The following is a 22,859-nucleotide window of genomic DNA, read 5'->3' as shown; positions in this document are numbered from 1 at the left end:
TGTGAGGAATATCCCGCATGGAATTCAGATCAAGGTAGAAACCATAGATTATACACTTAATATATGTAGAAACATCCGACGACCATAGGTCGTTGACCGCATATCTCCGCAAGGAACGCATAGGTTATCACACCTATGCGCTCCAGGAGGAGCGTGAACTCCGCGTCGTAATACGCGGAGTCCCGAAAGAGCTCGACGTCGAGCAAATTAAGAATGACCTGGTAGGTCAGTCCTACCCCGTTATAAGTGTGCACCGGATGCACAGCGGGCGCGACAAATTCGCGTACGATATGGTGCTCGTAGCACTGGAACCCACACCGGAGGGCAAGAAAATTGCCTCATGTCTCCGCACCGTGTGCGGCTTATCGGGGGTCACCGTAGAGGCCCCCTACAAACGTGGTGCTCCCGGGCAGTACCACCGTTGCCAGCTGTACGGGCACTCAGCACGTAACTGCAACGCGCGACCGCGTTGCGTAAAATGTTTAGAGGATCACGCGACCATAGACTGCCCGCGCGTTAAGGAGACAGCGACGGAGCCGCTGAGCTGTGTACTCTGCCGTAAGCAGGGTCGCACGGCCAACTACCGCGGATGCCCCAAGGCTCCACGGAAGCGCCCGGCCAACGCGCCCCCCAAAACCGCTGGCCCAAAGACTTCGGCGCCCCGTGCGCCGAAACCGGCTTTCGTACCGGCTCCGGTGCTCACCGTCTCCGCGTGGGCGAAAACGTTGCCGTTCACGAAGGCAGGAACGACACCGGCACCTCAACCGCGGTACGCGCCGCAACCTCTACTCGCGCCGCGCCCCGCCCCCGCGCCCGCGCCCGCGCCCGGTCCCGCGCGCGCCCCCACAAACGACTTCTCGATCATACGCGACTACATCGCCGCGATAAACATCGACCGCATGCGTTCGTTCGCCGACGCCATGCGCAGGGCGGTCACGGCCGATGACCGCCTATACGCGACGTTCGATCATATGGACGTCATCGAGTCCGTCCAGCACACGCTGGTTTAATTACCGGTAATCGATGGCGTACAACGCGAGACTAAAACCCCATTCTTTGAAGTTAGCATTCTACAATGCTAACGGACTCGCGCGTCAGCGCGACCAGGTTTATGAGTTTCTACGCGACAATCTCATCGACATCCTTCTGGTGCAGGAGACCTTCCTAAAGCCCTCGCGTCGCGACCCCAAAGTCGCGAATTACGTCATGGTTAGGAATGACAGACTCTCCGCCCCCAAGGGCGGGACTGTCATTTACTATAGGAGGGCCCTGCACTGCGTCCCTCTCGATACTCCCTCGCTCTTACATATCGAGGCGTCAGTGTGCCGCATCGCGCTGACGGGACACCAGCCGATCGTCATCGCATCCGTCTATCTCCCCCCTGACAAACCCCTCCTGAGCAGTGACCTCGAGACACTGCTCGGTATGGGGGACGCGGTCATCCTGGCAGGCGATTTAAATTGCCACCACATTAGGTGGAACTGCCATCGCACGAATATGAACGGTAGGCGTCTCGACGCGTTCATAGACGACCTCACATTCGAGATATTCAATCCCCCGACCCCCACGTGCTGTCCGTACAACGCCGCGCGTCGTCCGAGCACAATAGATCTGGCACTGCTGAGGAACGTAACTCTGCGCTTGCGCTCCATCGAGGCAATGTCAGAACTCGACTCAGACCACCGACCTGTCGTCATGCAGCTCGGTCGCCCACTTAACCGCGAACCAGATACGAGGATTCAAACCGGACTCGGATGCGTCGCTTACAGCGTGAGGTCAAATCCCGCTTAAGCGACGCCTGAAACGAAAACTGGGATAGTTATTTAGAAGAACTCGCGCCCACTCACCAAGCATACTGGCGACTAGCTAGGACCCTCAAGTCCGAAACTATAGCCACTATGCCGCCTCTCGTACGCCCCTCAGGCCAATCACCGGCATACGATGACGATGACAAGGCAGAGTTGCTGGCCGATGCACTGCAAGAGCAGTGCACCACCAGCACTCAACACGCGGACCCCGAACACACCGAGTTCGTCGACAGGGAGGTCGAGCGCTAAGCTTCCCTGCCGCCCTCGGACGCGTTACCCCCCATTACCACTTCCGAGGTTAAGGAGGCGATCGATAGCCTACAACCACGGAAAGCTCCCGGCTCCGACGGCATCCGCAACCGCGCGCTTAAATTGTTACCAGCCCAATTGATAACGATGTTGGCCACCATTTTAAATGCTGCTATGACGAACTGCATCTTTCCCGCGGCGTGGAAAGAAGCTGACGTTATCGGCATACACAAGCCGGGCAAACCGAAAAATGAAACAGCGAGTTACCGCCCCATCAGTCTCCTCCCGGCGATAGGCAAACTATACGAACGGCTCCTTCGTAAACGCCTCTGGGACTTTGTATCCGCGAATAAAATTCTCATACACGAGCAGTTTGGATTCCGCGCCAGACACTCGTGCGTCCATCAAGTGCACCGCCTCACGGAGCACATCTTACTAGGGCTGAATAGGCGGAAACCCATTCCGACAGGAGCCCTCTTCTTCGATATAGCGAAGGCGTTCGACAAAGTCTGGCACAACGGTTTGATATACAAACTGTATAACATGGGAGTGCCAGACAGACTCGTGCTCATCATACGAGACTACTAGTCGAACCGTTCGTTCCGATATCAAGTCGAGGGAACGCGTTCCCGGCCCCGTCACGTCACAGCCGGAGTCCCGCAAGGCTCCGCCCTCTCCCCGTTACTATTTAGTTTGTATATCAATGATATACCCCGGTCTCCGGAGACCCATCTGGCGCTCTTCGCCGATGACACCGCCATCTACTACTCGTGTAGGAAGAAGGCGTTGCTTCATCGACGACTTCAGACCGCAGCTACCACCATGGGACAGTGGTTCCGGAAGTGGCGCATCGACATCAACCGACAACGAAAAGCACAGCGGTGCTCTTCAAAAGGGGTCGCCCTCCGAACACCACGCTGAGCATCCCCCTCCCGACTAGGCGCGTCAACACCTCCGCCCCCGCCATTCACGCCAATCACGATGTTCGACCAGCCCATACCGTGGGCTCCGAAGGTCATATATTTAGGCGTCACCCTCGACAGTAGAATGACATTCCGCCCTCACATCAAGACGGTACGCGACCGTGCCGCCTTCATTCTACGACGTCTCTACCCGATGATATGTAGGCGAAGTAAAATGTCCCTTAGAAATAAGGTGACACTCTACAAAACTTGCATACGCCCCGTCATGACCTATGCAAGTGTAGTGTTCGCTCACGCGGCCCGCACTCACTTAAAATCATTCCAAATTATTCAATCCCGTTTTTGCAGGATAGCCGTCGGAGCCCCGTGGTTCGTCAGGAACGTCGACCTCCATGACGACCTGGACTTAGAGTCCATCAGTAAGTCTACATCTACAGTCGGCGTCGATGCGCCACTTCGATAAAGCGGCACGACACGAGAACCCTCTCATCGTGGCCGCCGGTAACTACATTCCCGATCCTGCGGACAGAATGGAAAGCAATCGACGTCACCCAAAACACGTCATCTCGGATCCTCCCGATCCACTAACGGTGCTTTTAGGTACTTCAAGCACCGGTCACCGTTCTCGTCGAACCCGTCGCTTGCGACGAAGGGCTCGACGAGTAAATTAACTCTCAGACACAGCCCACTGAGTTTCTCGCCGGATCTTCTCAGTGGGTCGCGTTTCCGATCCGGTGGTAGATTCTGCGAAGCACGGCTCTTGCTAGGGTTCGTGTTAGCAACGTCATCAGGTTTAAGCCCCGTGAGCTCACCTACTAAAGTTAGGGTTACGCTGAAATAGCCTCTAGGGCTATCAGCTTAGGTAGGAAAAAAAAAAGCCGGGTCAGCTAGTATTTTCGTAATGTCTCGTTCGGAATGTTTGTTTTCTCAAGCTACGGAACTGAGTTCAAATTCTTTTTAGACTTTAACCTTTCGTGAAAACGAAAGGTATTATTAGAAACGTTAGGTAAAAAGAAAAAAAAGGTTAAAAAAACACGCTTTTCTAGAAAATCCAACTAAAACATTATAAATCAATTTATTGTAAAAAAGGCGTGGGCTGAGCGTGTTTTTTTTTTAACTCCTATTTATTTTTCATACATACATTATTCATTATTGTTTATTCACGCAAATACAACAATATCTAATTAGCTAAGCGAAAAAAAGAAGGCGCTCCAATTAATTTGTTGTTTTAACTGCCGAAAGTAAATAATAACGAGTCTAACTCTTTAAAATATTGAATTGTCATCGGTCCGCGATAACTAGATAGGTACTTCGAATTTTGAGTTAATCCGACATTTTGAGGGGGTCAAAACACATTCAAAGTTTCTGTTACATACATACATACATACATACTAACATGCGTCGATACCGATCCGGTGGTAGATTCATTCGCGAAGCAGTTACTCTTGAGTTGTTAGGTCTCCTTTGAAGGCGCTCGGGTAGCTGTTAGCAAATCCCACACCTCCTGGCTGAGTTATTGCTCGCCCACCTGTCCTGGTGAAACTAGAAAGGCCTCCGGGCCACCAGTAATCCCTCATCATAAAAAAAACTAACATGCGTAAGAAAAAGGGGGTTAATTCTAGCTAAAAAATTAGTTTTAGTTTTAATGTAAATCAAATCAAATCAAATGAAATCAATTTTTTTTTAAATTAAGTAATTTTTTTTTTTAAATCACATAATTTTTTTTTATTCAACATAAATGAAAGTACATACTTGTTGAACGTCAAAAGAACTACCGCCAATTCACAAAAACTAACCTCCGTCCTGAGAAGAACTGGTAAGAAACTCAGCGGGCATGTTTTTTTTTTTTAAATATTAGTTTTATTTACATATTTATTTTATTTTATTTTATGCTTATTGTACACACAAAGAAAATACAATCAAAACAGATTTAAAGAATGTCTAAATACTATGTACAAAGGCGAGCTTAACTCATTCATGAGTTTTCTTCCAGCAAACCATTAGCAGAGAGAAATACGATGTATAAGAGGGGAATAGTGTACAATATAAAAGCTATTATGTTAGTTTTTTTTTAAATATTCATTTTTACAATGAGTATTATAACGTGAAAATTTGATTCGTATTGGTTTGATTCTCACAAAGAGACCTTAAGAAAGCCCAATTGCCAAAACCGACAACCCAGGACAGATCAGCCTGGCGCCGTAGAGTGAGGAGACCCGACCCCAGATAACGGGAACGGAGACGGATAGTAGTAGTAGTAGGTTTGATTCTCGCATCTACTAGTTCGGCGTGGAAATCAGAACTTAATGATGTGGACTCCTTTACACGTGTTGGCTACTTTGCACTGAGCAACAATAGATGGCGCTGTTAGGTTTTTCTGAATCGCGCTATTGTTGCTACCAACGGCTTTATATAAAAATGTGAAGTTTCTAGTACTATCTCATCATACGAGACTACTTGTCGAACCGTTCGTTCCGATATCGAGTCGAGGGAACGCGTTCCCGGCCCCGTCACGTCACAGCCGGAGTCCCGCAAGGCTCCGCCCTCTCCCCGTTACTATTCAGTTTGTATATCAACGATATACCCCGGTCTCCGGAGACCCATCTGGCGCTCTTCGCCGATGACACCGCCATCTACTACTCGTGTAGGAAGAAGGCGTTGCTTCATCGACGACTTCAGACCGCAGCTACCACCATGGGACAGTGGTTCCGGAAGTGGCGCATCGACATTAACCCCACGAAAAGCACAGCGGTGCTCTTCAAAAGGGGTCGCCCTCCGAACACCACGCTGAGCATCCCTCTCCCGACTAGGCGCGTCAGTAACCCCGCCCCCGCCGTTCGCCCAATCACGATGTTCGACCAGCCCATACCGTGGGCCCCGAAGGTCAAATATTTAGGCGTCACCCTCGACAGTAGGATGACATTCCGCCCCCACATCAAGACGGTACGCGACCGTGCCGCCTTCATTCTAGGACGTCTCTACCCGATGATATGTAGGCGAAGTAAAATGTCCCTTAGAAATAAGGTGACACTCTACAAAACTTGCATACGCCCCGTCATGACCTATGCAAGTGTAGTGTTCGCTCACGCGGCCCGCATACACTTAAAATCCTTTCAAATTATTCAATCCCGTTTTTGCAGGATAGCCGTCGGAGCCCCGTGGTTCGTCAGGAACGTCGACCTCCATGACGACCTGGACTTAGAGTCCATCAGTAAGTATCTGCAGTCGGCGTCCATGCGCCACTTCGATAAAGCGGCACGACACGAGAACCCTCTCATCGTGGCCGCCGGTAACTACATTCCCGATCCTGCGGACAGAATGGAAAGCAGTCGACGTCGCCCTAAACACGTCATCTCGGATCCTCCTGATCCACTAACGGTGCTTTTAGGTACTTCAAGCACCGGTCACCGTTCTCGTCGAACCCGTCGCTTGCGACGAAGGGCTCGACGAGTAAATTAACTCTCAGACACAGCCCACTGAGTTTCTCGCCGGATCTTCTCAGTGGGTCGCGTTTCCGATCCGGTGGTAGATTCTGCGAAGCACGACTCTTGCTAGGGTTCGTGTTAGCAACATCGTCAGGTTTGAGCCCCGTGAGCTCACCTACTAAAGTTAAGGCTACGCTGAAATAGCCGCTAGGGCTATCAGCTTAGGTAGGAAAAAAAAAAAAAAAAATAGTACTATGCAACGGACTCGCGCGTCAGCGCGATCAAGTATATGAGTTTCTCCGTGACAATCTCATCGACATCCTTCTGGTGCAGGAGACCTTCCTAAAGCCCTCGCGTCGCGACTAGCGATGTGAACCGATTACAATTTCTGGCTCCGGTTTATTACCGGTTTTTTTTCTCAAAAAACCGGTTTTTTTTGGTATTTTTAGGTTTTTTTAGGTATTTTTAGGTTTTTTCTATAAAGGCTGAATAATCACTAAATAAAACAAATTTACGTGCAAACGAAGAGTTTTCTTCATACAATTAATTGGGTGAGCATATTTTATATAGGCTTTTAATGATCATATTTATATTATCCAATAAAAATAAAAAGCTTTTTAATTTTTTTAATTTTTTTTTATGAAATTTTTTGCAAGAAGCATATTTGGTCCACTGTGTCATCCAGAAGCCGGCTTCTTTTGGATGTTAGCACGTACCCCGACGTCGAAAACATACGTTCGGAAGGCACAGAAGTTGATGGGACTGATAGGTATTTAAATGCTATTTTGTTTAAAGGCCTTAAATGAGTATTGCTCATCCAAAACGTACCAGCAATTTCGGTATGGTTTCCTGTGGCGGCTTCAGTCTCAATATAGAATCGTATTATATACACTGCGGCCGCCGTGGCGTTCGGAATATCCCGTTTTCGCGAATGCAAAAAATCCAGAATACCAGGCTTTTTAAAATTGTTTGTGGTTTCTTCTGGCTGTTCCGATGATAAAGCTAGAGTTGAAAATTATTTAGGAAGATTCCCCAGTTCACGACGCACCATCTCTTTTGCAGACAACATGTGCTCTGGTTGACGAAAGCCATTTCTGAGTGTTGGGTGCAGATATGTGGATATTTGGGTCACGGTCCCCATTTCGTACGCTAAAAGTCTACCAACCATATTGTGGTTATTGCACTGTAGTTTTTAAATGTAATGCACGGTAATTTGAGTCTGAAACACGGTTTTTTTAGGTAGCTTGTATATTTGATCTGGTAGCACTGGTGTGAACTGTGAATGTAACGCGTAATTAAAAACCGGTATTCTTAAATAAAAACCGGTGTTTATCGGTATGTATAAAAACCGGTTTTTCTCCGGTTTTCTTCGAACCGGTTTACATCCCTAGTCGCGACCCCAAAGTCGCGAATTACGTCATGGTTAGGAATGACAGACTCTCCGCCCGCAAGGGCGGGACTGTCATTTACTATAGGAGGGCCCTGCACTGCGTCCCTCTCGATACTCCCTCGCTCTTACATATCGAGGCGTCAGTGTGCCGCATCGCGCTGACGGGACACCAGCCGATCGTCATCGCATCCGTTTATCTCCCCCCTGACAAACCCCTCCTGAGCAGTGACCTCGAGACACTGTTCGGTATGGGGGACGCGGTCATCCTGGCAGGCGATTTAAATTGCCACCACACTAGGTGGAACTGCCATCGCACGAATGTGAACGGTAGGCGTCTCGACGCGTTCATAGACGACCTCACATTCGAAATATTCAACCCCCCGACCCCCACGTACTATCCGTACAACGCCGCGCGTCGTCCGAGCACAATAGATCTGGCACTGCTGAGGAACGTAACTCTGCGCTTACGCTCCATCGAGGCAATGTCAGAACTCGACTCAGACCACCGACCTGTCGTCATGCAGCTCGGTCGCCCACTCAACCGCGAACCAGATACGAGGACCATGGTGGATTGGAAGAAGCTGGGCACGTGCTTAGCTGACACCGCTCCACCAATCCTCCCTTGCGGCCCGGATTCAACTCCATCCCCCGAGGATACCGTCGAATCCATAAACATCTTCACTGATCACGTCTGGACGGCGATCATAAGATCTTCGAAACAAGTCGATGTGGAGGACTGCTTCCACCGCATCAGACTTTCCCCCGATCTTAGGGACCTCGTTAGAATCAGAAACGCGGCAATCCGGGCCTACGATCGATATCCCACGGATTCAAACCGGACTCGGATGCGTCGCTTACAGCGGGAGGTCAAATCCCGCTTAAGCGACGCCCGAAACGAAAACTGGGATAGTTATTTAGAAGAACTCGCGCCCACTCACCAAGCATACTGGCAACTAGCTAGGACCCTCAAGTCCGAAACTATAGCCACTATGCCGCCTCTCGTACGCCCCTCAGGCCAATCACCGGCTTACGATGACGATGACAAGGCAGAGTTGCTGGCCGATGCACTGCAAGAGCAGTGCACCACCAGCACTCAACACGCGGACCCCGAACACACCGAGTTCGTCGACAGGGAGGTCGAGCGCAGAGCTTCCCTGCCGCCCTCGGACGCGTTACCCCCCATTACCACTTCCGAGGTCAAGGAGGCGATCGATAGCCTACAACCACGGAAAGCTCCCGGCTCCGACGGCATCCGCAACCGCGCGCTTAAACTGTTACCAGCCCAACTGATAACGATGTTGGCCACCATATTAAATGCTGCTATGACGAACTGCATCTTTCCCGCGGCGTGGAAAGAAGCGGACGTTATCGGCATACACAAGCCGGGCAAACCGAAGAACGAAACCGCGAGTTACCGCCCCATCAGTCTCCTCCCGGCGATAGGCAAACTATACGAACGGCTCCTTCGTAAGCGCCTCTGGGACTTCGTATCCGCGAATAAAATTCTTATAGACGAGCAGTTTGGATTCCGCGCCAGACACTCGTGCGTCCATCAAGTGCACCGCCTCACGGAGCACATCTTACTAGGGCTGAACAGGCGGAAACCCATTCCGACAGGAGCCCTCTTCTTCGATATAGCGAAGGCGTTCGACAAAGTCTGGCACAACGGTTTGATATACAAACTGTATGACATGGGAGTGCCAGACAGACTCGTGCTCATCATACGAGACTACTTGTCGAACCGTTCGTTCCGATATCGAGTCGAGGGAACGCGTTCCCGGCCCCGTCACGTCACAGCCGGAGTCCCGCAAGGCTCCGCCCTCTCCCCGTTACTATTCAGTTTGTATATCAACGATATACCCCGGTCTCCGGAGACCCATCTGGCGCTCTTCGCCGATGACACCGCCATCTACTACTCGTGTAGGAAGAAGGCGTTGCTTCATCGACGACTTCAGACCGCAGCTACCACCATGGGACAGTGGTTCCGGAAGTGGCGCATCGACATTAACCCCACGAAAAGCACAGCGGTGCTCTTAAAAAGGGGTTGCCCTCCGAACACCACGCTGAGCATCCCTCTCCCGACTAGGCGCGTCAACACCCCCGCCCCCGCCGTTCGCCCAATCACGATGTACGACCAGCCCATACCGTGGGCCCCGAAGGTCAAATATTTAGGCGTCACCCTCGACAGTAGGATGACATTCCGCCCCCACATCAAGACGGTACGCGATCGTGCCGCCTTCATCCTAGGACGTCTCTACCCGATGATATGTAGGCGAAGTAAAATGTCCCTTAGAAATAAGGTGACACTCTACAAAACTTGCATACGCCCCGTCATGACCTATGCAAGTGTAGTGTTCGCTCACGCGGCCCGCATACACTTAAAATCCTTTCAAATTATTCAATCCCGTTTTTGCAGGATAGCCGTCGGAGCCCCGTGGTTCGTCAGGAACGTCGACCTCCATGACGACCTGGACTTAGAGTCCATCAGTAAGTATCTTCAGTCGGCGTCCATGCGCCACTTCGATAAAGCGGCACGACACGAGAACCCTCTCATCGTGGCCGCCGGTAACTACATTCCCGATCCTGCGGACAGAATGGAAAGCAGTCGACGTCGCCCTAAACACGTCATCTCGGATCCTCCTGATCCACTAACGGTGCTTTTAGGTACTTCAAGCACCGGTCACCGTTCTCGTCGAACCCGTCGCTTGCGACGAAGGGCTCGACGAGTAAATTAACTCTCAGACACAGCCCACTGAGTTTCTCGCCGGATCTTCTCAGTGGGTCGCGTTTCCGATCCGGTGGTAGATTCTGCGAAGCACGACTCTTGCTAGGGTTCGTGTTAGCAACATCGTCAGGTTTGAGCCCCGTGAGCTCACCTACTAAAGTTAGGGTTACGCTGAAATAGCCGCTAGGGCTATCAGCTTAGGTAGGAAAAAAAAAAAATACTATGCACCGTACCCGATCGTAAGTGTGCACCGTATGCACAGCGGGCGCGACAAATTCGCGTATAACATGGTTCTCGTCGCGTTGACACTAGACTTGCGCAAAACATCACTTCCCGATGTAATGTGATATGACATCACTTTTACAGACAGGTGATATTACTCGAAAACATTACACATCACTCTTAACATTACTCGGTGCGTTCAATAGATACTGTGACGACGAATACATTGTATCTATACACCCGAATCATTACTTAAGTGATGTGTATCAACACATCACTTAGGTAATGATTCGGGTGTGACATTACAGTAGTGTATTACAATACAAAGTATGAACTTTGCATTGTAATACACTGTTATATTACTTGACAGAGATTGACTTACTTAATAATATAATAATTTTATTTTTTACTTAATATAATTTATTGTGGGATGAACGGATTTCATATGGCGACTTAGACTGCAAATTGAGCTCGACAATAATGTTAATATACGAGAGCAGTAGATGCATTTTATAACACAAAAATTAATATGAAATATTACTAAACAATTACGAGCGACTAGCGATTTTACAAAAGTTGCGAATAAAAAATTAAGTAAGTACTTGCGGGGAGCTACCGGCTGGCCGCATGAAAAATATAAACACAAATACCTATATTAAAATTCAGACGTACCATAGGTATAAAAATGTACCTAGCGGCCAGGACATACGGTTCAAAATCACTAGGAATAATTCCGTGTCGCTTGCTCATTTATTTTGCGTCGATCGGTCTGTCTCGCTCGCTCGGTTCCGTTCGTGTATCAAGCAACATTACACGACAAAGAAAGAAACATGTTGGGTGATAGCTTCGCTAGAAGTAATAGTGTTCTGTGGGTGATAGTGTGATGTTTGTTTCCTTCGCGTAATGTGTGATGTTGCATTACATCGTAGAGTAATATTACCGGAGTAATATCACTCGCATTACTTACACATGTCTAGTGTGCAGTTGTGCACCGTATGCACAGCGGTCGGGACAAGTTCCCGTATAACATGGTTCTCGTCGCGCTTGAACCAACTCCGGAAGGCAAACGGATTGCCTCAAGTCTCCGCACCGTTTGCGGTTTATCAGGGGTCACCGTCGAGGCCCCACACAAAAAAGGCACTCCCGGGCAGTGCCATAGGTGCCAACTTTATGGCCATTCCGCTAGAAATTGCCACGCGCGCCCGCGGTGCGTCAAATGCCTCGGCGACCACGCGACAGCCGACTGTTCGCGGGTTCGCTCTGCCAGAAGCAGGGCCACACAGCCAACTACCGCGGATGCCCCAAGGCCCCGCGAAAGCGTCTGGCCAACGCGCCACCAAAAACCGTCGGCCCAAAGACTTCGGCGCCCCGCGCGCCGAAACCTGCCTTCGTGCCGGCACCGGTGCCCACCGTCTCCGCGTGGGCTAAACCGCTGCCGCTCACGCTGGCAGGGAAACCATCGGCACCCCTGCCCCTGCTCGCGCCGCGCCCCGCCCCCGCGCCCGGTCCCGCGCCTCGCCCCGGCCCCGCGCACTCAAACGACTTTTCGATTATTCGCGACTACATCGCCGCGATTAACATCGACCGCATGCATTCATTCGCCGACGCCATGCGCAGAGCGGTCACGGCCGAAGACCGCCTATACGCGACGTTCGAATACATAGACGTCATCGAGTCCGTCCAGCGCACGCTGGTTTAATCACCGGTAATCGATGGCGTGCAACGGTAGGGAAAAACCGCGCTCCTTAAAGTTAGCATTTTACAATGCTAACGGACTCGCGCGGCAGCGCAATCAAGTATATGAGTTTCTCCGCGATAATCTCATCGACATCCTTCTGGTGCAGGAGACCTTCCTAAAGCCCTCGTGTCGCGACCCCAAAGTCGCGAATTACGTCATGGTTAGGAATGACAGACTCTCCACCCGCAAGGGCGGGACTGTCATTTACTATAGGAGGGCCCTGCACTGCGTCCCTCTCGATACTCCCTCGCTCTTACATATCGAGGCGTCAGTGTGCCGCATCGCGCTGACGGGACACCAGCCGATCGTCATCGCATCCGTTTATCTCCCCCCTGACAAACCCCTCCTGAGCAGTGACCTCGAGACACTGCTCGGTATGGGGGACGCGGTCATCCTGGCAGGCGATCTAAATTGCCACCACACTAGGTGGAACTGCCATCGCACGAATGTGAACGGTAGGCGTCTCGACGCGTTCATAGACGACCTCACATTCGAAATATTCAACCCCCCGACCCCCACGTGCTATCCGTACAACGCCGCGCGTCGTCCGAGCACAATAGATCTGGCACTGCTGAGGAACGTAACTCTGCGCTTGCGCTCCATCGAGGCAATGTCAGAACTCGACTCAGACCACCGACCTGTCGTCATGCAGCTCGGTCGCCCACTCAACCGCGAACCAGATACGAGGACCATGGTGGATTGGAAGAAGCTGGGCACGTGCTTAGCTGACACCGCTCCACCAATCCTCCCTTGCGGCCCGGATTCAACTCCATCCCCCGAGGACACCGTCGAATCCATAAACATCTTCACTGATCACGTCTCGACGGCGATCATAAGATCCTCGAAACAAGTCGATGTGGAGGACTGCTTCCACCGCATCAGACTTTCCCCCGATCTTAGGGACCTCGTAAGAATTAGAAACGCGGCAATCCGGGCCTACGATCGATATCCCACGGATTCAAACCGGACTCGGATGCGTCGCTTACAGCGGGAGGTCAAATCCCGCTTAAGCGACGCCCGAAACGAAAACTGGGATAGTTATTTAGAAGAACTCGCGCCCACTCACCAAGCATACTGGCGACTAGCTAGGACCCTCAAGTCCGAAACTATCGCCACTATGCCGCCTCTCGTACGCCCCTCAGGCCAACCACCGGCTTACGATGACGATGACAAGGCAGAGTTGCTGGCCGATGCACTGCAAGAGCAGTGCACCACCAGCACTCAACACGCGGACCCCGAACACACCGAGTTCGTCGACAGGGAGGTCGAGCGCAGAGCTTCCCTGCCGCCCTCGGACGCGTTACCCCCCATTACCACTTCCGAGGTCAAGGAGGCGATCGATAGCCTACAACCACGGAAAGCTCCCGGCTCCGACGGCATCCGCAACCGCGCGCTTAAACTGTTACCAGCCCAACTGATAACGATGTTGGCCACCATATTAAATGCTGCTATGACGAACTGCATCTTTCCCGCGGCGTGAAAAGAAGCGGGCGTTATCGGCATACACAAGCCGTGCAAACCGAAGAACGAAACCGCGAGTTACCGCCCCATCAGTCTCCTCCCGGCGATAGGCAAACTATACGAACGGCTCCTTCGTAAACGCCTCTGGGACTTCGTATCCGCGAACAAAATTCTGATAGACGAGCAGTTTGGATTTCGCGCCAGACACTCGTGCGTCCATCAAGTGCGCCGCCTCACGGAGCACATCTTACTAGGGCTGAACAGGCGGAAACCCATTCCGACAGGAGCCCTCTTCTTCGATATAGCGAAGGCGTTCGGCAAAGTCTGGCACAACGGTTTGATATACAAACTGTATAACATGGGAGTGCCAGACAGACTCGTGCTCATCATACGAGACTACTTGTCGAACCGTTCGTTCCGATACCGAGTCGAGGGAACGCGTTCCCGGCCCCGTCACGTCACAGCCGGAGTCCCGCAAGGCTCCGCCCTCTCCCCGTTACTATTTAGTTTGTATATCAATGATATACCCCGGTCTCCGGAGACCCATCTGGCGCTCTTCGCCGATGACACCGCCATCTACTACTCGTGTAGGAAGAAGGCGTTGCTTCATCGACGACTTCAGACCGCAGCTACCACCATGGGACAGTGGTTCCGGAAGTGGCGCATCGACATTAACCCCACGAAAAGCACAGCGGTGCTCTTCAAAAGGGGTCGCCCTCCGAACACCACGCTGAGCACCCCTCTCCCGACTAGGCGCGTCAACACCTCCGCCCCCGCCGTTCGCCCAATCACGATGTTCGACCAGCCCATACCGTGGGCCCCGAAGGTCAAATACTTAGGCGTCACCCTCGACAGTAGGATGACATTCCGCCCCCACATCAAGACGGTACGCGATCGTGCCGCCTTCATTCTAGGACGTCTCTACCCGATGATATGTAGGCGAAGTAAAATGTCCCTTAGAAATAAGGTGACACTCTACAAAACTTGCATACGCCCCGTCATGACCTATGCAAGTGTAGTGTTCGCTCACGCGGCCCGCATACACTTAAAATCATTTTAAATAATCCAATCCCGTTTTTGCAGGATAGCCGTCGGAGCCCCGTGGTTCGTCAGGAACGTCGACCTCCATGACGACCTGGACTTAGAGTCCATCAGTAAGTATCTGCAGTCGGCGTCCATGCGCCACTTCGATAAAGCGGCACGACACGAGAACCCTCTCATCGTGGCCGGCGGTAACTCCATTCCCGATCCTGCGGACAGAATGGAAAGCAGTCGACGTCGCCCAAAACACGTCATTTCGGATCCTCCCGATCCACTAACGGTGCTTTTAGGTACTTCAAGCACCGGTCACCGTTCTCGTCGAACCCGTCGCTTGCAACGAAGGGCTCGACGAGTAAATTAACTCTCAGACACAGCCCACTGAGTTTCTCGCCGGATCTTCTCAGTGGGTCGCGTTTCCGATCCGGTGGTAGATTCTGCGAAGCACGGCTCTTGCTAGGGTTCGTGTTAGCAACATCGTCAGATTTGAGCCCCGTGAGCTCACCTACTAAAGTTAGGGTTACGCTGACATAGCCGCTAGGGCTATCAGCTTAGGTAGGAAAAAAAAAAAAACTATGCACGCCCCCCTTACTAGCTGGTATAGCGCAGAGGGTATAACTTCTACTTAGGGGACTCGCCTTTTGGCGAGTTTGCTTAAGTCCCGGGGACGCCCCCCGGGCACACCACCAACAATGGAAGAGGAACTATTAGGATTCCTAGGGTCACTTGCGTTTTTTTTTTTTTTTTTTTCCTACCTAAGCTGATAGCCCTAGCGGCTATTTCAGCGTAACCCTAACTTTAGTAGGTGAGCTCACGGGGCTCAAACCTGACGATGTTGCTAACACGAACCCTAGCAAGAGTCGTGCTTCGCAGAATCTACCACCGGATCGGAAACGCGACCCACTGAGAAGATCCGGCGAGAAACTCAGTGGGCTGTGTCTGAGAGTTAATTTACTCGTCGAGCCCTTCGTCGCAAGCGACGGGTTCGACGAGAACGGTGACCGGTGCTTGAAGTACCTAAAAGCACCGTTAGTGGATCAGGAGGATCCGAGATGACGTGTTTAGGGCGACGTCGACTGCTTTCCATTCTGTCCACAGGATCGGGAATGTAGTTACCGGCGGCCACGATGAGAGGGTTCTCGTGTCGTGCCGCTTTATCGAAGTGGCGCATGGACGCCGACTGAAGATACTTACTGATGGACTCTAAGTCCAGGTCGTCATGGAGGTCGACGTTCCTGACGAACCACGGGGCTCCGACGGCTATCCTGCAAAAACGGGATTGAATAATTTGAAAGGATTTTAAGTGTATGCGGGCCGCGTGAGCGAACACTACACTTGCATAGGTCATGACGGGGCGTATGCAAGTTTTGTAGAGTGTCACCTTATTTCTAAGGGACATTTTACTTCGCCTACATATCATCGGGTAGAGACGTCCTAGGATGAAGGCGGCACGATCGCGTACCGTCTTGATGTGGGGGCGGAATGTCATCCTACTGTCGAGGGTGACGCCTAAATATTTGACCTTCGGGGCCCACGGTATGGGCTGGTCGTACATCGTGATTGGGCGAACGGCGGGGGCGGGGGTGTTGACGCGCCTAGTCGGGAGAGGGATGCTCAGCGTGGTGTTCGGAGGGCGACCCCTTTTGAAGAGCACCGCTGTGCTTTTCGTGGGGTTAATGTCTATGCGCCACTTCCGGAACCACTGTCCCATGGTGGTAGCTGCGGTCTGAAGTCGTCGATGAAGCAACGCCTGTTGAGTTGGGTAATCTATGTTATAGGTATAATCTGTGTCATTGCATTTTCCCTCCATTACTGCTGCAAATTTTATACAAATTGTTTGTCTCTAAAAAGTTACGTTTAATAAATTCTATAAAACTATCCAAGTTATTATTTAAATACGACAAAGTGGGTGAACAAACATATTTTGGTCCTTATCGAACCGGATTTGCAACAAACTCGAGTGTGTTCAACTTGAATTGACTTCGACAATATGAGCAAAATCACAGAACTTATCAATATTCTGGAGGAAAAAGCTGATCTGATATTAAAATGCACGACAAACATTAAAAAATGTCCGAAGACACGTATGACGAAGGGGTACGTAGAAACGAGGTTGAATACCATCGAAGATTACTGGCAAATATTTAAAGAAACACACGACACTCTTGTGAAGTCCCTCACCAAAGAAAAAAGATCGGATATATTATATTTCAAAGAAAATGTGTATAGCAATATTGAAGAGTTATATATGGATACAACATCAGATTTAAAGGATACTTTGTCCAATTTCGTACAAACTGCAGGTACCCCCACACCAATTAAACAACAAGATTTGAATATAAAATTACCCCATATACAATTACCTACGTTTACTGGACATTATGATGATTGGCCGACCTACAACGACATATTTACTTCACTTGTTCATCACAATATCACATTATCTAAAGTTCAAAAATTACATTACTTAAAGGCAAGTGTTGCTGATGAAGCGGCTTCTCTACTCAAACACATATTAGTGACTGAAAGCAATTATGAACAGGCATGGGACATATTAAAACACAGATATGGCAATAAGAAACTTATTGTTAATTCACTTTTGAGAAGATTGTTTCAACAACCAAAAATAAACACACCTAATGCCATTCAACTAAAAGGATTATTAGATACTACAACTGAATGCCTGAGCAGCCTACAAAACCTTAACTTACCTGTTGAGTCATGGGATTTAATTATCATCTACATAATTGTGCAACGACTGGATCCTGAAACACATAAAGCATGGGAAGAGTATAGTTTCCATAGAAATAGTGAAGACCTAACTACTTGGCAAGAAATGAAAAACTTTCTAGATTGTAAATTTAGAACAATGGAATTAGTAACATACACACCTCAAACAAAAGAATTGAAATCTTATAAACAAAAAACATTCCAAATTTCCACAACAGAAAAGATCTGTATTAAATGTAAAGAAAATCATACCCTTTGTCATTGTGAAGAATTTATTAAACTGTTACCAGATGAACGAATTGGTTTTGTGAAGAACAAGAATTTATGCTATAATTGCTTACTACCAGGACACCCAGTGTTTAAATGTCGACTCAGAATATCATGCAGAATCTGTGGTAAGCGGCACCATTCGTTACTACACAAAACAATCAATGGATTAGAGACAAACTATAAACAAGTTGAAGACACAAACATCCAACCAGGCCCTATAAAGGATAATGATGCAGACGTTGCTATACTGTCGCATATGGCGACAAAGAGGTCCACAGCATTGCTGGCCACAGCATTGATAACTGTTAAGAATAGTACAGGACATTATACAGTATTGCGCGCCTTAATAGATCAAGGGTCACAGGCTAATTTTATTAGTGAAAGAGCAGCACAACTTTTGAAAGTCAAAGGAACACCCACTAAGGGGACAATCACTGGAGTTGGATCTACACAAACGGAAGTAAATCTGGCAGTCCAGCTTGAAATATTATCTAGATACCAATGCAATTTCAAGCTCAACGTGGAAGCATATGTGATGCCTTCACGTTTAACAACATACTTACCGTCCACAACTATTGCCGACTCCACACTCACCTGGTCGCATTTGAAAGGTCTCAAGCTGGCAGATCCCACCTTTAATCAACCAGGGAGAGTTGATATGCTTCTAGGTGTAGAAGTATATGCAGCCATTCTGAAAAATGAAATTATTCGAGGTCCTCCTGGCTCTCCATGCGCACAACATACAAGTTTTGGATGGATTCTCTTTGGAAAGGTACACAATGACATTGAAGAAAGGAAAATAACAGTAATGCACCACCACATGGATTTTGATGAACTGTTACACACATTATGGGAGTTAGACTGTGATAATCAAAGAAAACTTACACAAGAAGAGGAACTCTGTGAGAACATTTATTATGAAAATGTTAGGAGAGACAATGAAGGAAGATACATTGTGAAATTACCTTTTAAATCATATGTCATACTAAGTACAGAAGGTAATACCAGGGATATAGCACTAAGAAGATTAACACAACTAGAGAGAAGATTACAGAGAGACATGAAGTTAAGGACAGAATACACTAAAGTGATGCAAGAATATATTGAATTGAATCATATGGAAGAAGTACCAGAAGAAGAATTAGGGAAACCCTCTGTCTACCTTCCTCATCATGCAGTTGTAAAGGATACAAGTGAGACTACCAAAGTAAGAACTGTGTTCAATGCCTCCTCAATGGGATCTAATAATGTTTCCATTAATGATGAGTTACTAGTTGGCCCACAATTGCAAGAAGACATGAGATCATTGGTTATGAGATGGAGACTAAAACGAGTTTGTTTCATAGCAGATATTGAGAAAATGTATCGGCAGATATTGGTTACCAAACAGGATGCAGATTACCAACGAATCTTGTGGAGAATTGATCCAAATTTTAAAGTCAAAGATTACAGATTGCTTCGGGTAACATTTGGAACTGCTTCAGCTCCGTTCCTTGCTGTAAGAACTCTACAACAAGTTGCAGAAGATGAAGGCAAAGATTTCCCTGAAGCAGCTAGAATGATTAAGGAAGACTTCTGGATGGATGACTTATTATCTGGTAACGATACAGTAAGTGAAGCCATTGAATCAGCAAGAAATGTCAGTGACATTTTGAATCGTGGCGGTTTCAAATTACAAAAATGGTCTTCTAACAGTATTGAATTTATGAAAAATATTTCACCTACAGAAAGAAGTACATTGATAAATGTGGATATGAACCTGGGAGGAACTGTTAGAACATTGGGGTTATCATGGAATATAGGAGATGATGTGCTACAGTATAATCTTAATTTGCCAGAAGTGCCACTTACCATTACTAAGAGAAGTATACTTGCTGAGATACAACGCTTATTTGATCCACTTGGTTGGATAGCACCTGCCTTGTTACCTGGAAAACTAATAATACAAAGACTATGGTTGAAAAGACTTACCTGGGATGAAGAAGTAGACTCTGAAACTAAAAGAGATTGGTTAGAGATGAGAAACAACTTAAATTATTTAAAGGAAATTAAAATACCACGCTGGTTACTTATTACTAGTGATGTCATAGAAGATGTGTCAATACATGGATTTTGTGATGCATCAACAATTGCATATGGAGCAGTTGCTTACCTGAGAGTCAAAACTTACAATAATGAATATAAAACTATGCTGATAGCAGCGAAGACTAGAGTCGCACCTGTTAAACCAGTCTCACTGCCCCGTTTGGAACTGTGCGGTGCGGTGTTATTATCAAAGCTCTTGAAACACATCAGTCGTGCTACACGGATACCAAGGAAACAAATCTTTGCTTGGACAGATTCTACCATAGTACTATCATGGCTTACTGGAGACCCGACGAGATGGCAAACATTTGTGAGAAATCGTGTAGTAACAGTGCTTGACAATATTGGAAATGCATGGTATCATGTACAGTCTCAAGACAACCCTGCAGACATAGCATCAAGAGGAATGCTTCTTTCAGATCTCAAAGAATTTAGTTTATGGTGGAACGGCCCTAAATGGCTCACCCATGAAGAAATATTGATGTCTCGCGGAGATAATATTTCTACTGACCTAGAGTTGAGAAGAACAATTATCAATACAAACATAAAAATGGACAATAATCATAATGAAGGAAATTATATACACAATCAATTTGAAAACTTTAACAACTTGATGGAACTACAAAGAACTATTGTGTACTGCAAAAAATTCTTGAATTTTAAACGAAGTAGCGATAACATTAGTACGAAGTGCTTCAGCCCACTGGAGTTAACAGAGGCTCTTGAAACGTGTGCGTTTAGCACAGCATAATGATTTTGAACATGAAATCCACGATTTGCTACAAGGGACTGGAGTAAGTAATAGAAGTGTACTGAAGAATCTCAATCCTTATCTAGACAAGAAAGGTCTTCTCAGAGTAGGCGGTCGATTACGAAATGCGGAAATGGAAAATGACGCTAAATATCCTATGATCATAAGTCATAAGAACCCCATTGCAACATTGATAGTTAGTGATGCACACTTGAAGACACTTCATGGAGGACTCCAACTCACAATGAATTTTGTTAGATCAAGATTCTGGATCATAAGAGTAAAATCATTAATATCAGCTACAATACATAAATGTTTAATATGTGCAAAGCAGAAGGCTAAGGTCCGACACCAACTCATGGGAGACTTACCTGCAGCACGAGTAACACCCACTCGTCCATTCCTACACTCAGGAGTAGATTTTGCAGGCCCACTACAGATTCTGGTTTCCAGAGGAAGAGGCATGAAATGCACTAAGGGATACATATGTATATTTATATGCATGTCAACTAAAGCAATCCACTTGGAACTGGTTGGAGATTTAAGCACCGAGTCATTTTTAGGATGTTTTAGAAGATTTGTTGCCAGAAGAGGTCGATGCTCCCACATTTGGAGTGATCAAGGTACAAACTTTGTAGGAGCCAGTAAAGAATTAGCTAAAATGTGGCAAGAAGCAAAATTAAGTATACCTGAAGATTTAATAAACATTTTAGCTGAAGATGGAACCCATTGGCACTTTAACCCACCTTATAGCCCAAATTTTGGAGGTTTATGGGAAGCTGGGGTGAAATCTATAAAATATCACTTAAGAAGAATTCTTGATAGAACACTTACCTTTGAAGAGATGTCCACCACACTGTGCCAGATTGAAGCCTGCTTAAACTCACGGCCACTATGTCCAATAGATCATAATGATATTGACAATTTAAATGTACTTACTCCTGGACACTTTCTCATTGGAGAAGCTCCAATCAATGTACCTGAACCAGATCTTAGCCAGGTGAATGTAAACAGACTGTCTAGATGGCAACATACTCAGAGGATACTTCAAAACTTTTGGCATAAATGGAAGACGGAATATCTCACACGTTTACAACAAAGACCTAAATGGTTAACTTTAAAGGATGAGTTTAAAATTGGAGAAGTGGTTCTGATTAAGGAAGATCACCTTCCTCCAGGCAAATGGGCCTTAGGTCGCATAGTTGATAAATATCCTGGCTCTGATAACATCTGTAGAGTTTACAGCTTAAAATGTTGTGGTAAATTGATTAAGAGATCCATTAGTAGACTGTGTAAATTGCCAATTAATGAATAACTTTCATTTAACTTAAAATTTGGTTACTTTATAAACTTTATTGTTTTGTTTTTTACTAAATTAAATTTAAGTAAATCTATAAATATATTTAATACAAATAGTTAACAATTAATTGGCAATAATGGTTAAAGGATTGGTAAAGAAGGATGTTTAAAAAATAGATATTTATTCATGTAAAGTTAATGATACATTAAGAATGACCTAATGTTCATAAAATTCACCTATTTATTATAGGTTGTTTTGTACTTTCTGATATGTATTTTAAAATCTGATTTATGTTTGATATTGTAAATTCTAGTAATTTGTTTGGTTAAACTCTTGGAGCTTATCAGAATGAAAACTTACAATTTTGCTATGATTTACTGTGTTTCTCAAAAACTTCGTTTTTGGGGGGGCGGTATGTTGAGTTGGGTAATCTATGTTATAGGTATAATCTGTGTCATTGCATTTTCCCTCCATTACTGCTGCAAATTTTATACAAATTGTTTGTCTCTAAAAAGTTACGTTTAATAAATTCTATAAAACTATCCAAGTTATTATTTAAATACGACAAAGTGGGTGAACAAACAACGCCTTCTTCCTACACGAGTAGTAGATGGCGGTGTCATCGGCGAAGAGCGCCAGATGGGTCTCCGGAGACCGGGGTATATCGTTGATATACAAACTAAATAGTAACGGGGAGAGGGCGGAGCCTTGCGGGACTCCGGCTGTGACGTGACGGGGCCGGGA

General features: G+C 47.5%; 1 protein-coding gene across 1 annotated transcript in view; it reads left to right on the top strand.

Annotated features, from left to right (window-relative positions):
* Nucleotides 1-290: 290 nt before the first annotated feature.
* LOC134201321 (uncharacterized) overlaps nucleotides 291-22,859 on the top strand; it is a 31,672-nt gene continuing 9,103 nt past the window's right edge. Inside the window, exons 1-3 of the mRNA XM_062675846.1 lie at nucleotides 291-642; nucleotides 18,000-20,732; nucleotides 20,851-21,815. Of these exons, the coding sequence (XP_062531830.1) occupies nucleotides 291-642; nucleotides 18,000-20,732; nucleotides 20,851-21,815 (4,050 nt within the window). The remainder of the gene's footprint in view (nucleotides 643-17,999; nucleotides 20,733-20,850; nucleotides 21,816-22,859) is intronic.

The sequence above is a fragment of the Bombyx mori genome, chromosome 24 (assembly GCF_030269925.1).
Source record: "Bombyx mori chromosome 24, ASM3026992v2".
Taxonomy (NCBI): Eukaryota; Metazoa; Arthropoda; class Insecta; order Lepidoptera; family Bombycidae; genus Bombyx; species Bombyx mori.
This window is presented reverse-complemented; position numbering and strand designations above follow the sequence as displayed.